Here is a 16,848-nt window from a genome sequence, read left to right as displayed (position 1 = left end):
ATTTTCATGGGTACACTTTAAGTTCACCCAAAGATCAGAATCCCAAAGAAAGGCTTAGTCAAGTAACACAACACAACATTATTAACACTTTAAACACATTCCAATGGAAAAAAAGGTCTCCTCTTAAAAAAAAAAAGTAAAAAAAAAAAAAAAGAAATTTTGTACTTTAAAATGTCTAGTGAGAAATGACTCCTTCAGAAAAATTGTTTTTTCTACAAGTAAACTGTAGTTATGAACACTAGACATTGTATTAATTGTAAAGGAAAGTCAAACCTGGAGAAATAAACTGAGTAATAGGTAGACTGAAGTTTAATTAAACAGGAAATCAAATGGTACAGATGTGTTCAGTTTATTTAGAAAAATGATAATCCATTGATCTTTAGAATCCTAATATAGAGAAAGAAGAAAGGAAAGAAAGAAAGAAAGAAAGAAAGAAAGAAAGAAAGAAAGAAAGGAAGGAAGAAAGAAAATGAAAGAGAGGGAGGGAGGAAAAGATTCCTTTTGAAATGTTCCAATGCATTGGGTAAAGAGTCCCATATAAATCATGAAAAAGGATGGAATAATAAATAAGACCACAAAAATAAGGCACTCAAAATAGTAGCTAACTACAGATGCACAGATTGAATAACAAATGAGGCAGTGGCAAATGAAGTAATTTAATCCCTTCCTTTAAGGGAGAATTAGTAAACTAAGGGAACCAGAAAAGAGGAATTTTTTTTAATGGTTAACAATAGTTTGTGGAAGAAGAAAAATCTTAACCAGAAATAAATTCTAGTGTTAGCAGTTTTTACGAAGATGCTGCCACTGTTTTTATGAAGATGTTTGTTTCTTTTTTATAACAAGTTTTTACATTTTAATTCCAGTATAGTTAACAGTGTTGTGTCAGTTTCAGGTGTAGAATAAAGTGATTCAACCCTTCCATACACACTCAGTGTTGCTATGACTGATGTCAGAAATTACTGCTTATGCTCTCTTTTAGGATTTTAGGGTTTCAGATCTCACATTTAGATCTTTAATTCATTTTGAATTTAATTTTGTGTACGGTGCAAGAAAGTGTTCAGTTTCATTCTTTCGTATGTAGCGGTCCAGTTTTCTCTACACTATTTGTTGAAGATACTAGTCTTTTTCCCATTGCATATTCTTTCTTCCTCTGTCAAAGATTAATTGACTATATACTTGAGAGTTTATTTCTGTGTTTTCTAGTCTGTTCCACTGATCAATGTGCCTGTTTTATGCCAGTACCATACTGTTTTGATTACTAAAGCTTTGTAATATAACTTGAAGTCTGGAATTGTGATACACCCAGTTTTGATTTTCTTTTTCAAGATTCTTTGGCTATTCAGGGTCTATTGTGGTTCTTTTAGGATTGTTTGTTCTGGTTTGTGAAAAATATTGTTGTTATTTTGATAGGGATTGCTTTAAATTTGTAGATTACTTCAGGTAGTATAGACATTTTAATGATATTTGTTCTAATCCACGAACATGGACTATCTCTGCATTTCTTTGTGCTGTTTTAAATTTCTTTCATCAACGTTTAATAGTTTTTTTTATACTTCTAGTATAAGTATTACATTCAGTTCCTTGGTTCAGTTATCCCTACATATTTTATTATTTTTTAAAAGTGCAATTGTAATGGGATTATTTCCTTCATTTCTCTTTCTACTACTTCATTATTAGTGTGTGGGAATGCAACAGATTTCCATACATTGATTTTGTACCCTGCCACCTTAATGAATTCGTTTATCAGTTCTAGTAGTTTTTTGGTGAAGTCTTTAGGGTTATCTATAAACAATATCATGTCATCTGTAATTAGTGTAAGTTTTAGTTCTTCCTTACCAATTTGGACATTTTTTCCTTCTTTTTGTTGTCTAATTGCTATGGCTAGACTTCCAGTAGTGTGTTGAATAACCGTGGTGAGAATGGACATCCTTGTCTTTTTCCTGACCTTAAGGGAAAAATTGTTTTCCATCACTGAGTATGATACTTGCTATGGGTTTTCATATAAAGTCTTTATTATTATGTTGAGGTTTTTTCCCTCTAAATCCACTTTGTTGAGGGTTTTTATCATGAATGGGTATTGTACTTTGCCAAATGCTTTCTCTTCATCTACTGAAACGATCGTGTGTTTTTTAACCCTTTTCTTATTGATGTGCTGTATCACATTGATTTGTGAATATTTGACTACCCTTGCATTCTGGGGCTAAATCCCTCTTGATCATAGTGGATGCTTTTTTTAATGTATTGTTGGACTTGGTTCGTTAATATTTTGTTGAGAATTTTTGCATCTATGTTCATCAGAGATATTGGCCTACAATTCTCTCTCTCTCTTTTTTTTTTTTTTTTGGTAATGTATTTATCTGGCTTTGGAATCAGGGTGCTACTGGCCTCATAGAATAGATTTGGAAGTTTACTTTAATCTGTATTTTTTGGAATAGTTTGAGAAAAATTGATATTACCTCTTCTTCAAATGTTTGGTAGAATTTGCCTGTGAAATCATCTGGTCCTGAACTTTTGTTTGTTGGGAGTTTTTTTTTGATTACTGATTCAATTTCATTGCTGATAACTGGTCTGTTCAAATTTTCTATTTCTTCCTGCTTCAGTTTTAGGTTATACATTGCTAGGAATTTATCCATTTCTTCAAGTTTGTCCAATTTCTTGGCATATAATTTTTCACAATATTCTCTTAAAATTGTATTTTTGTGGTATTGCTTATTATTTCTTCTCTCTCTGTGATTTTATTTGGGTCTTTATTTTATGAGTCTGGCTGGACATTTATCAATTTTGTTGACCTTTGAAAAGAACCATCTCTTTTGCATTTATCTCTTCCATTGGTTTTTGTTTGTTCATTTATTTTTAGTTTCTTGTCACATATTTCTGCTCTAACCTTTGTTATTTCCTTCCTTCTGCTGGTTTTGTATTTTGTTATTTTTCTATCTCTTTTCAGTATAAAGTTAGACTGTTTATTTGAGATTTTTCTTGCTTCTATCTTGCATTGCTATAAACTTTCGTCTTAGAACCACTTTTGCTGTATCCCAAAGACTTTGGACCACTGCATTTTTCATTTTGATTTGTTTCCATTTAATTTTTTATTTCTTCTTTGATTTCCCCATTGATTCTTTTCTTTTTTGGGGGGGAGATACCATTTTAATATATTTTTTATTATTTATTTATATATACATATTTTTAAATTTAATTTTATTTTTTCAGTGTTCAAAGATTGTTTATGCACCACACCCAGTGCTCCATGCAATACATGACCTCCTTAATACCCACCACCAGGCTCTCCCAACCCCCATCATCATCCCCCCAAAAACCCTCAGTTTGTTTCTCAAAGTCCATAGTCTTTCACGGTTCATCTCCCCCTCTGGTTTCCCCCAACTCACTTCCCCTTTCCTTCACCCAATGTCCTCTGTGTTATTCCTTATGCTCCATAAGTAAGTGAAACCATAAGATACTTGACTCTCTCTGCTTGACTGATTTCACTCAGGATAATCTCTTCCAGTCCCATCCATGTTGATACGAAAGTTGGGTATTCATCCTTTCTGATGGAGGCATAACTCATTTTTAATTTAGTAGCATGTTATTTAACTGTCACATATTTGTGCTCTCTCCAGATTTTTCTTGTGGTTGACTTGTAGTTGCACAGTATTGTGGTCAGGAAAGATGCATGGTATGACTTCAGTCTTTTTTAATTTGTTGACTTGTTTTGTGGTCTAATATGTGATCTATTCTGGAGAATGTTCCATGTACACTTGAAAAGAATGTGTATTCTGCTCTTTTAAGATGGAATGTTCCAAATATATCTGTTAAGTCCATCTGATCCAGTGTGTCATTCAAAGCCACTGTTTCCTTCTTGATTTTCTATTTGGATGATCCATCCATTGATGTAAGTTAAAGTCTTTTACTTTGATTGTATTACTATCTATTAGTTCCTTTATGTTTGTTATTAACATGTATTTGGAAGCTCCCATGTTGGGTGCATATTTATAACTGTTCTATCTTCTTGTTGGATTGTCCCCTTTATTTATTATATAGTGTCCTTCTTTGTCATTTGTTACAGTCTTGGTTTTAAGTCAATTTTTTTCTAGTATAAGTATTACTACCCCAGTATCTTTTGATATCCATTTGCATGACAAATGTTCTTCCATCCCTTCCCTTCACTTTCAATCTGCCAGCATTTTTAGGTCTGAAATATATATCTTGTCGGCAGCATGTAGATGGCTCCTTTTTTTTTTTTAATCCAATCTGTCACCAAGTCTTTTGATTGGAGCATTTAGTTTGTACACCCAAAATAATTATTGACAGATATGTATTTATTGCTATTTTGTTACTTGTTTTGCAGTTGTTTTTATAGTTTTTCTCTGATCCTTTCTTCTCTCCTCTCATGGTTTGTTGGGTTTCTTCAGTGATATACTTGAATTTCTTTCTCTTTGTTCTTTGCATATCTATGACAGGTTTTTGATTTGTGGTTACCATTAGCAGTCTATATTAAGTTGATGGTTGCTTAAGTTTGAACCCATTCTTTAATTCTCTCCACATCATATTTTAGGCATATGGTGTCACATTTTATATCCTTTTATTTTGTGAATCCCTTGACTAATTTTTACAGATATATTCTCTACCTTTAGTTGCGGAGTTTGTTCTTCAGTCTTCAGATCATTTTCTGAGTTATATTCACTTATGTGAGTGTTAACTAGTTCTATCCACAGGATGAGATGAGCTTACGTTCCTCCTACTCTACCATCTTCCCCTGCTGCCCAAGATGTCTATTTCTTTTGAATGTTGGTATATACTTGAATTATACGTATCTCTTAATTTCTTACAAATTAACAATTATATTAAATACATTATTAGGGTCAGCAAGGAAACATATAAAAGGGTATCAACTTAATTAGTCTAGGCCAAGATTATAACTGGGCTCTACTACTCTAAGGTAACAAAGTTGAGTTCCTAGAGGGACCTGGGTTGTCACTGAGGGTATATGTATATATTTTCAATGAAAACAAATATCACAGAACCATAGTTGATTTCAAATCTATTCAGTGTGTTAAATCTTTAGTTCCATAGTGTCAAGAAATGTTATTCAGTTTTAATTTATGTTCTATATTATTTTTTCTATTTATGTTAGTCAAATATTTATGAAACACTTCCTATTTATCAAGAAAAGTGCTAAGGTATAGGTATAAAACAGTGGGCAAAACAAGATACATTTCTTGTTCTTATATAATTTATAATCTAATGAAGGTAAGAAAGGCAGTAAAATGAATGAACGTACAGAAGAGGGGATGGTAGAGATGTTCATGGTAAAAGTATAGAGGGTGAAATGTTATGGGACAATGGTGTGGAATGAGGAGAATGTTCCAGAAGAAAGGAATAGCAACTAGAAAGGAGAGAGCAAGGAACATTCAAAGAACTGGAAGTCACGTATAATGAAACATGAAGTAGGTGAGAATGTCGAGGAAGGTGGGGCATTGCAGATAATATGGAGTATTTTGTTCTTTATCTTTATCCTCAAGAAATTAAAAATAGAGCTTCCCTATGACCCTGCAATTGCACTACTGGGTATTTACCCCAAAGATACAGATGTAGTGAAAAGAAGGGCTATCTGTACCCCAATGCTTATAGCAGCAATGGCCATGGTCACCAAACTGTGGAAAGAACCAAGATGTCCTTCAACGGATGAATGGATAAGGAAGATGTGGTCCATATACACAATGGAGTATTATGCCTCCAGCAGAAAGGATGAATATGCAACTTTTTTACCAACATGGATGGGACTGGAAGAGATTATGCTGAGTGAAATAAGTCAAGCAGAGAGAGTCAATTATCATATGGTTTCACTTATTTGTGGAGCATAACAAATAACATGAAGGACATGGGGAGACTTTCAAGAGAAGGGAGTTGAGGGAAATTGGAGGGGGAGATGAACCATGAGAGACTATGGACTCTGAAAAACAACCTGAGGGTTTTGAAGGGGCGGGGGGTGGGAGGTTAGGGGAGCCAGGAGGTGGGTATTATGGAGGGCACGCATTGCATGGAGCACTGGGTGTGGTGCAAAAACAATGAATTCTGTTACGCTGAAAAGAAATTAAAAAAAATTTGAAATCATCAACATTTATCTATGTTTGAATTGATAACTTGTACAACTTCAACTCTATAATGTAATCTACTCCTTGGAAACCATCTATTACTCAGTGTGGTGATAGTGCATTTTTTCATATTTAGTATGAAATAATTCAGTCCTAGTTAATTTCCCTCTGATGTCCAAACACTTTTAAGGAGCTGGCTGCATATTAATTGCATGCTACTTAGTACCTTTACAGCAGTTGTTAAATGTACCTTAAGAATATACTTTATTACCACAAATATCATTTAAATAGTAAATTTTAATGTAAAAAGTGCTTTAAAATTCAAAGGTTCCCAGGTGATCCCTGTGCTTCTGATTTAATTATGTCATTTTTAGTATCAAGCTCTTCTAATCCTTTAAAACCATCAGTGATAATTGAACTCACCTGATTTCTTTGTTGATGGCATCCAATTGTTCCTGAAGCATCATGGCTAGAGTCTGGGCATCAGAATGACCACTTGGGGAGAGAAGATCCATTGAACTAAAAATAGTTTCTCTGTCATCATCATCAATATCAGACATTTCTGTGTCACTTTCAAAAGGATGGCTGCTTAGCACTCCAATTTGCTGAGTTCTATTCCACTCATGATCTCCAAGAGATTTCACCTGTGTGGTAAATGAGTCATTATCATATGTATCATATTGCTCATTATCAAAGCACTATTCTGAAAAATATCAACAAGAAGCACACATGCTTTTATAGTTTACCTAGCAAAAGCAGAAATGATTATTACCATTTTAATGCATTGTTTCAATAAAATGCTTCCTTGAAATCTTAAGTAATGGCAGATACTGTCATCATAAATATCAAGATTTTAATAGGAATGATCACAAAATTATGCATGGTTTCTAGTTCAACCCCAATTCAAGTTAACAATTACTTTAAAGTATCTATGTTTGAAACATTTTTCCTTCTTTCCAAATATAACAATCTCTTTTCACTTGTACTAAAGCATTTCCATCTCTTACACTAATTAGTCTTACCTACACTTTTTTTTTTAATTTTTTTTTTTAAAGATTTTATTTATTTATTTGACAGAGAGAGATCACAAGTAGATAGAGAGGCAGGCAGAGAGAGAGAGAGGGAAGCAGGCCTCCTGCTGAGCAGAGAGCCCGATGCGGGACTCGATCCCAGGACCCTGAGATCATGACCTGAGCCGAAGGCAGCGGCTTAACCCACTGAGCCACCCAGGCGCCCCTTACCTACACTTTCTTATTATAGGCTGAGACTGCAAATATTATCACACTAGTTATATAATAATTCTCTTTGCAACATTCATTTACATAGATTCTAACAAAGTATAATCAAAATAATATTGAAAAGTGATTTAATTTCATCTCTAGTGTTCTGATCACTTAAATGCTTCATTGATTTTTTTAAGCCCAAAGCACACTAATTTACATGACTATGTTTTTTATTTGATGTAATAAATCCCTCATGTGAATGAACATCTTTTTTAGGAAGTAATCTCTACGTCCCATGTGGGGCTCCGACTTGTGACCCTGAGATTAAGAGTTGCATGCTCTACTGATTGAGCCAGCCAGGTGCCCCTAAAGATAATATACCTACTGGTGTTTTTTCAAGCTGTTATCTGGGTGTAGGAGAGGGAGGGAAGTAAGAGAGAAAGGACCTAGAGTTTTCTGTTTTATAAAATTGGTTTTCATTTTTGTGATTATGTAAAATTATTTTCTGGGGAGGAACCATATGATATTTCCCAGAGTATTTATTTAAGATTTGAGGACCTGAATTAGCATTTGTTATAAATTGTTTCGGTACCAAGTAGCCCTAATTTATTTGTCATATACAAATGAGAAAAGAACTAAGATGGACTTGATTGATTTTTCATTTGTTCACTTCTGATTCATTCATTTAACAGATACTAAATACCTACTATGAAAGATTAATTTATACATGACACAGGTACCAATTAAAAACCACAAGGTATCGAAGACCTGTATATAAATAAGGACAATTAAGTTATATAGTATTCAACACATAAAAGTGGTTGGGGAGAACAAACTATACTTAAGGCACAAAAGAACTATATTTCTTCTTTGTAAAATGCAACTCTAAACTCACAATATACATAACTAACAAACTGATTGAATGAATGAAGACTGGCACCGCAGTTTATCCTATAGTGTTCTCTATAGAGAAAGTTTACAGATAAAGTGTTCTCTAGAAACACTTTCAACAGTCTATGTACATTTTCCTCAAACTTTTATTAAAATAGTAATTATAATTAAAATATTTAACTAATTTTAATCAACAATATGAATACTATTGCACAAGTGCCCAAAGAAACCCAAAGTCCATTTGTTTGGCAGTACAGTGTAAGGCATAAAAAAGCATGGAATTTGAAACCACACAAACAGAGATTCAAGTTTGGGTCTATCACTTTGCTGCTATATTGCGTAATGTTGAACACTTAAAATTTCTGAGCTTCAATCTTTTTATGTCTGAAGTTAGCATAAAAATAGAACCAAATTCCTAAGGTTATGTGGATACACGCATGGGGACTGCTTATTTCTGGCACAAGTGGTTTTGCATTAGTTATAGTCTTAAAAATATGTCATATGTCATGTTTAACACTAAAAATGCTAGCAGTTTGAATTCTCTCAGTATTAAAATTCTATCTAAGATGGAGGAAGATATTTGCTTAGAATCATCAAACACTTGAAATTTTTAAAAAAAATTAACCTTTGGCTCATCCCTTCGTACACCCATGCGGCCCCTTCTGGGTCTTCTTATTACTTTAGTTGTTCTGTAATCAGACTGGCTGTCCACTAGGGATCCAACAGAATACCGCAACTCAGCTGAGGTGTCTAGATGAGTTCTGGAAAAAGGAAAGATATGAAATATGACCAATCACAAAGGTTAAACTTCCCAGTGAATCGCTATCACCTGCTTAATTGTCAGTAAAGAATAAATCATAAACCCTCAAGATAAAAGAAAAATTCAAGGAAGAAAACTGATGAATTGTCATGACCCTTTGAGATCTCTTCTGCGGCTTATGCCAGAAATTCCAGTTCTAGGGTCATTCTTGAAAGTAAAGTGAATTTTCTATTTAGAATACAAAAGATCTGTTCATTAACATTTTCAATTGTGGTAGTAAAATGAAACATGTTGAGATTGACAACTAAGATGGCTTAAATTCTGGGAAATGTTTTTTGTTGAAGTATTTAGTGTACATATCAACATATGTTATTTATTGCTGTATCTGTTGTAAATATTCTCCACTAATCTAACAGTAAAACATGTATAATTTGGGGGTCCCAGAATTCCCTATCTTTCAGAGTTCTATTTGTCAAGTTAGGAAATTAACAAAATACTTAAAATGAGATTGACTCAAGGTTAATAATCTTATTTTTTAATAAAATAGGATACACCACCAGATAGTTTTTCAGCTTTTGTTAAGACATTTTTTCAAAAAGATAAAGAAAAATCTTGTAGTAAGCACATTTGATTCTGAAATCTGCTTAGAGATGAAATATTTGGAAAATTCCAATAGAAAAATATTATCACACTGGTTTTCAGGGAACATTATAGTAAAGTACACTGTAATCAAAGTGTAATAAAGGTTTCTCTAGACACATTATTTACATATAGATTTACAACAAATTCAGTTTATTGCTATAATAATGATGATAACAGTGACAGCATGCTGTCCTATAAAATGATCTACCATCAGTAGGAAATACGCTTAATGCTGTATTTTATCTTGAACTGGGGCTCCTGATGATCTCCTATGCTCTATTAGTTCTCTTTGTGGAAAAAGAAAAGGGAAGAATGAAGCATTTCCAAATGATAGTCAAGATTAGAAAAGGTTTGGTAAGGCCTTGGCTTTTGCAACAGTAGAAGACACTGATCTAACTGATGCAAATCCTTGTTCTGTCAAATAGAACTTTAAAGCAAATGAACCTAAGAAATCATCCCCTAAGCAGAGGACAGCTATTCGTTTTTATAGCAGTGAACTTGAAATTTAATCAAGCAAACTGGTTTTATTGTGGATTAGTCATATATAAAAACTAATGAGCCAGGTCTTACTCATAAGTAGGACCTCTCTCAGCCTCTGTAACAGGGTCTATGTTTCATGAAGAAAAAGGTCAGATTTTGTCACCACTGTATGCTTAAGGAGGTATTCCTAGCATATAATAAACACCTGATAAATATCTGGTAAGATATGAATGAATGAAATTATTATATAGTCTAAATGTCAACCTCAGAACATTCTAGATACCTTTTTTCTGTCACTGCTTGAGTAATATCTCTATGGTCATCAGAGTGGAGATTCTAAAATTATAACTCATCATTCTAGGAGTATTGTTGTTTTGTTGTTTTATCTCTCAACTCCAAGTCATTTATAAACCTGTGACCCAAAACACAGATCTGCTCCAATCGATGCACTGCTTAAAACTCTTCAATGGCCTTACATGCCCCTCGACAATCTAGAACCCTCTTTCTTATTCCAAATTCACTTCTAGTTACTATCTGTCTTTTCTCTCTCCATCCAGTCATACAGACTTCCTTTCAATTTCTTGAACTCACACTTTCCTCTAATCCCAGGCCTTTGAACATACTGCTCTTCCTGCTGGAAATAGTCTTCACATATTTAGGTGGTTAACATTTTTAAAGTCTTAGATTAAAATTCCAATTGTCTTATACTCTTGTAGCCCCTTGCATTCTCTCTATTGTAACTGTCCTCACAGTATCCCTGAATTTCCCATCCAAAACATGTATTTTTCATCATCATCACCACTGTATCTCCAATACAACTTCTTTCAAGTAGAAATTGCATAACTGATCTTGAAAGAAAAAAGGCCTGAACCAACATCAACTGTAGAAGAGCCCATTGCTTATACTTCATCTAAAGCAATTACTGCTCACCTCTCTCCTTTTTATTCAACTCCATGAGCTACATTACTAACAGAAATCAGAGCCAATATTTCCATACATTTCAACTTTTAAATAATTTTTGGTGTACAGTATTTTGAGTCACTTGGAGGTCTCAGTTACAATATAGTCACTGGTCCCCTTAGACATTAACCTGTGCAGTTTCCCCACCTGAATCTCCTATTACTCTTGCAAATAATATCACCAGAGAACTTCCGTAGATAAACCAAGTCTGAATTTTCTTAGAGAACATCATTTACCCACCTCTCTGATCCTGAAATATCTTCCATTGTCCTTTCCACTGACCAAGATCCCACCTTTCTTCAGAGTTGAACCAAATCAGACCTTCTCTAGCTATTCTGGAACTCAATTTATTATTCTCAGATAAGATACTAGTAGGAGATATTAGTTACTGATTCTCACCAACTTTAGCTCATCTCTTCCTACCTGTCTTCCTGTAGATCTATGAAATTCTCATGCATCTTTTGTTTTCTCTATTATTTCTTTTTAAATTGTGCACTCAGAAGCATGGATGTTTGATAAATAATTGCTGTTCAATAAATATTGTTATCTTTTAACATATTATAAATTCCATCCCATAGTTTATCTATCAATAATTCCTATAATACTTTATACTGGTGACTTAACTGTTTACAAAATTCCCTTTGCTCACTTGTTGCAAAGTAAGCTTGTGAGACAGTCATAAAAATATTATTTTATATACAATTCATGTCAAAAACATATGAAATTTGGGGCGCCTAGGTGGCTCAGTAGGTTAAAGCCTCTGCCTTCGGCTCAGGTCATGATCCCAGGGTCCTGGGATCGAGCCCCACATCAGGCTCTGCTCCGCAGGGAGCCTGCTTCCTCCTCTCTCTCTGCCTGCCTCTCTGCCTAGTTGTGATTTCTTTCCATCAAATAAATAAAATATTAAAACAACAACAACAAAAACATATGAAATTTGAACTTATTCAGGAAAATGGACTTTCCAAAATCAAACAGCAAGTAATTGTTTGTCTTAGACCCAGGGATGTCAGTCTTCTTATTCTTGGTTTAGCTTTATTTCTACTACAAGCTGTTCTGTCAAAGAAGAATTGTTCTATATGTACTTCTCAAGCTTCCATGATGATCCTTCATTGTGGATAAATGTCCCATTATTAGGCTGTCCATGAAGACTTCCTGCATTGATGTAATTTTAGACAATACTTCTACAACTCTGTCTTTCCCCCAATCATATATATGTATATATTTAATTCCAGTATAATTAATGTACAATGATACTAGTTTCAGCTGTACAATACAGTGATTCAACAATTTTATATGTTATTCAGTACTTACCACGGTAGTGTCCTCTTAATCCTCTTCACCTATTTCACCCATACCCCTATCGATGTTCCCTCTGATAGCCACCAGTTTGTTCTCTACAGTTAAGAATCTGATTTTTTGTTTGTCTCTCTCCTCACACCCCACCCCCCTTTATAAATACATCTCTGTGTTTCTGAGACCAAAGATCAACAAGCCAACAAAATGGTCATTTGGTTCTATTAAAAAATACTAAATTTGTTGGCTGGATGATGCTCATTCTATGTATTTACTCTATTAATATTTCATCAGCTCTTGTCCTTCATCAACACCATCATCATCATCATCATCACCATGAGGATATATATCACTGAATTAAAAATAGTTTCAGTTCAGATATATAAATCATAACAAAGCATTTAGAAAAATAAACAAGATTTCTAAATTAAAGACAAATTTTTTAAAGTTCTTTGGGTATTTTTGTGCCTGCAGAACTGTGTTTCTTATATTATACTGATGGTAGAAATACTCAAAATGCTGAACTTTATTTTTATTAATATTTCACATTAAATAGAATATAAGCACCTTTATTTTTATTAATACTTACATTAATACTTTTATTAACACTTATATTAAAGATGATGTAAGCACCTTTTGAATTTTGTAACTTGGATTTTTCCTCTGAGTATCGGAAAATGCTTTATTAGATATTCGTTCATTCAATGATATGTACTGTGAATATAATATACCAATGTTTATTTATTTGTTTGTTTTAGGTGCTGAGATTTTAGTAACCAAAACAAACAATAATTCCAGCCCCTGTGGAGCTAATATTCTTAGGATAAGCATAAGACCAAGAAAAATGAACTTCTAAAAGTCTGTGGTGGTCAAAAGTTTCAGATAGCTGATATGATTATGTTGTCTAATAAATAAATGATCAAATGAGTAAATTCTTGTAGGGTCTCTTATTAACCTTAAAAAAAAAGGCCCTAAGCACAAAAGACAATTATATGTGAATTATCAAGATTGGTCTATATATCTAGAGAATAAATAATCATGTCATTGCTTCTTACTTCCAAGATGAGATACCGAGTCAAAGTAGATGAGTATGGCTAGATGTACTTGTTTTTAATACTTGTACAATTTCTCCTTCACTCTGTATTTGCAATTAACTTAACAAAATGGGTAGGTGCTAAAGGACTGTCATCAATGATATTTCTATTTATTAGACAAATTCAGTAACATTAAGCACTGAAAACATTTCTGCACATAAAGAGGTGTCGCCTCTTCCTAGAATGAGATGTAATCTCCTTATATACAGTTCCATTTCATTTAAGACTCTTTTTATGTATTTTTAGCTATGTAATTACATGCAGAATACAAAAGGTAATAATTTAAACTTTTTTACATATTTGCAGAACAGTTTACTAAATTAGAGAATTATTTTTGAATACCGAAACAGTAACTCAGTAAGGAGTGAACATAGGGTAATGCCTGCTGAGCAATAAGAGGTACTTATTTATTTTATTTGAGGCAGTATAGAATCACAAGAAATTCAGCTTGATTTTTGGTGAGTTATAGATAAGATTTTAATTTAATGTTACCTTGATATTGTAGGTTCAATTAAAGAGCCAGTTCTCATTTTCATTTGGTCAAGTTCAGATCTCAGCTTTTCAATTTCTTCGGCTAATCTTTCCTAAAAAGCAAAGAAGTTTTACTCAGAAGATATGCAATTGCCAATAATACCAACATTCAATTATGATAAACCAAGCTACCAAGCTTTTTTTTTTTTAAAGACTATATTTATTTATTTGACAGAGAGAGATCACAAGTAGGCAGAGACAGGCAGAGAAGGAGAGAAGCAGGCCCCCCGCTGAGCAGAGAGCCCGATGTGGGGCTTGATCCCAGGACGCTGAGCAGAGAGCCCGATGCGGGGCTCGATCCCAGGACCCTGAGATCATGGCCTGAGCTGAAGGCAGAGGCTTAACCCGCTGAGCCACCCAGGCGCCCCCAGCTACCAAACTTAATGGATTTTTAAAAATGGAAAACTGATGGATATAGTTTTATTAAAGATTATTAGACATGACAATAAAATAAGCCTAATTTTCTCCTTGTAATGAAAATGTTAATAGCAGAAATAAATAAAAAATTATCTATATTTTCTGGCATTCATTAATCCTAAATTTTTGCAAACATGTGGGACTACTAAGATCATGGCTAGCTTTGTGTACGTCACTTCAAAATGCAGAGCCATAATCATAGCCAGGTAAAAATAAAGAAAAGGTCTTATTTATGCAGAAAGTGAAGGACTTTGATTATTCTATAAGTGTTATAGTACATATGGATGAAGAGAAAGAAGAATGGGAAAAGATGAGGAAAAATATCATTACCAAATATAAGTTAAAATTATCAGCTTGTTATTGGTAGAATTATTGTACATCAGAAAAAATTTTCTCAGATTGGTATTACAGTTTCAGTCTATAAATCTTTTAAGATAAGGGTTGTCTTATAATCCTTAATTAAATGCTTCTGTAAGCATTTAATGTTGTTTTCATGATTATAACTTTTATATTGTTCTAAAAGCTTAAATGCATCCTTCTGGATTTTCTATTGTTGGTTTTTTTTTTTTCTTTTCTCAGCAGCCAATGCTTGGCATTTTGGTTGACACATACTTCATTTCTCTTGATATATTTTTATCAGTGTGGCCTTCCCAATATTTCTCTCATCTGTCCCTTTTATTCGTACTACCATCATTCTACTTTACATTTTTTTTAAAAACTTTTTTCCTGCATTATTTCACTAGCTTCCACAGAGGTAGTACTGCCTTCAATCTCTTCCCTGCATACTCTTCTCCTAGTTGTCTCATTTTACTTAAAAAAAAAAATTTTTTTAAATATTTACCTTGTGAGCAGGAGGGGTAGAGGGAGAGGGAGAGAGATTCTCAAGCAGATTGTGAGCTGAGTATGGAGTGCGATGAGGGGCCCAATCTCAGGACCCTGAGATCATGACCTGAGCTAAAACCAAGAGTCCAATGCTTAACTGAGTGCACCACCTAGGTGCCCCTAGTTGTATCATTTTAAAAAATACATATGATCAAATAAATTATTTGCCTAAAATATTCAATGGTTTCTTAATGCATTTATTAATTCCTTTGTTTGTTATTTCCAGAAATATGCACAGAGCACCTCTGTTGTGCTAGGCAGTATGATAAAGTAGCAAAATGAAAATTTTTTTTGCCCTCATATAACGTATAATCTATTAAAAAATATAATGAACAAATAGAGTCTATAGGATGTTGGTAGGAAAAAGAAAATAAGAGGGTCATAGAAGGTTCTCCAATAAAGTGTTATTTGAGCAAAGACCTAAAGGAAGGAAGGGAGTTTAAAAAAAATGGGAATGTCTTAGGAAAAGGCATAGCAGGTGCAAATGCCCCTTAGAGTGAGGGGAGTATATTTTTTGAAGGAGTGGGCAAGGAGGTCACTGTGGCTGAAATGGACAGGTTAAAGAGAAAGATAAGAAATAGATTTAGAAAAGTGTGGTTGCACGGCTTGGGAAGTGTAGTCATGAAAGCCTTGTCAACCATTTTGAAGTCTTTGGTTTTTACTTTGAGTGAAATAGGAAATGACTAGAGAATTTTTGAGTGGAGAGGTAACATGATCATCCTAAGAGCAGTGAAATGGACCACTGAATAAGACTGGGAGGCAGGGAAAAATCAAATTATTACTGTTCTTCTGAAAACACAGGCAAGAGAATTGTGGCTTGGACAATAATCATATTAGAGAGAATGGCTGGATTTCAGTTATATTTTGAAGATAGAACAGAATTTGCTATCAGACTGAATGTGGGGTGAGAGATAAAGGAAGGGGTCAAGAATGACTCCAAGGTCAACCTGAGTAAGAGGCAGAGTTGTGATTTACTCAGAAGGTGGCTGCTAGTGATGGTTTTAGGTTGGTGGTGCTGGTGTTTGGGATGGAGGGACCAACTTGTCATGTTTGAGGTGTCAAAGTGTCCAAATAAAGATAATGAGTTGGCTCTTGAATACATGAACTCTACCAACAGAGAGGACCCAGGAGGTGATCAGATGAGACTGAACTCGGGGACCAAACATGGAGAGAAATTCAAAACAAGTCCTAGGAATTTCAAATCTTAGAAATAAACAGGATGAAGAGAAATAATAAGAAGAGGTTGAATACAGAGATTTTGCTAATAATGGATAGTCAGTTATCAACTATTGAGTAGAATTTTGAGAAGTTATAGGAGACATAATTAGATTAGGAAATATGTTCAACTGTATAGGATGATATTCAGAAATGAGGTATGACCTGGAATTTGCTTCCTCTAGTTACTAGCATGAACAAGGGTGCAAAGCATGGAATGTTTAGTACTGCTGGTTGCTTAGGCAGATTGTTGAAGCTACAAGCCTTGGGTAGGTGGTGGGGGAGTGGGTTCTGGGGATCTTGCCAGGAGCACACAGAGCTTTGGATAACATAACATTGCATAACAGGATCAAGTCCAAAATCCACAATCT

General features: G+C 34.0%; 1 protein-coding gene across 19 annotated transcripts in view; it reads right to left on the bottom strand.

The window, feature by feature from the left end:
- Positions 1 to 16,848, bottom strand: part of PPFIA2 (PTPRF interacting protein alpha 2) — a 498,399-nt gene that overhangs the window by 83,838 nt on the left and 397,713 nt on the right. For all 19 annotated transcript variants that reach the window (XM_046013266.1, XM_046013270.1, XM_046013268.1 and 16 more), the window contains 3 exons: positions 13,925 to 14,016; positions 8,829 to 8,964; positions 6,513 to 6,733 (listed from right to left, as the gene is read on the bottom strand). In XM_046013266.1, coding sequence (XP_045869222.1) covers positions 6,513 to 6,733; positions 8,829 to 8,964; positions 13,925 to 14,016 — 449 coding nt within the window. The remainder of the gene's footprint in view (positions 1 to 6,512; positions 6,734 to 8,828; positions 8,965 to 13,924; positions 14,017 to 16,848) is intronic.

This window comes from Meles meles, chromosome 7 (assembly GCF_922984935.1).
Source record: "Meles meles chromosome 7, mMelMel3.1 paternal haplotype, whole genome shotgun sequence".
NCBI lineage: Eukaryota > Metazoa > Chordata > Mammalia > Carnivora > Mustelidae > Meles > Meles meles.
Note: the sequence above shows the minus strand (reverse complement) of the source record. Positions and strands in the feature narration are given on the sequence as shown.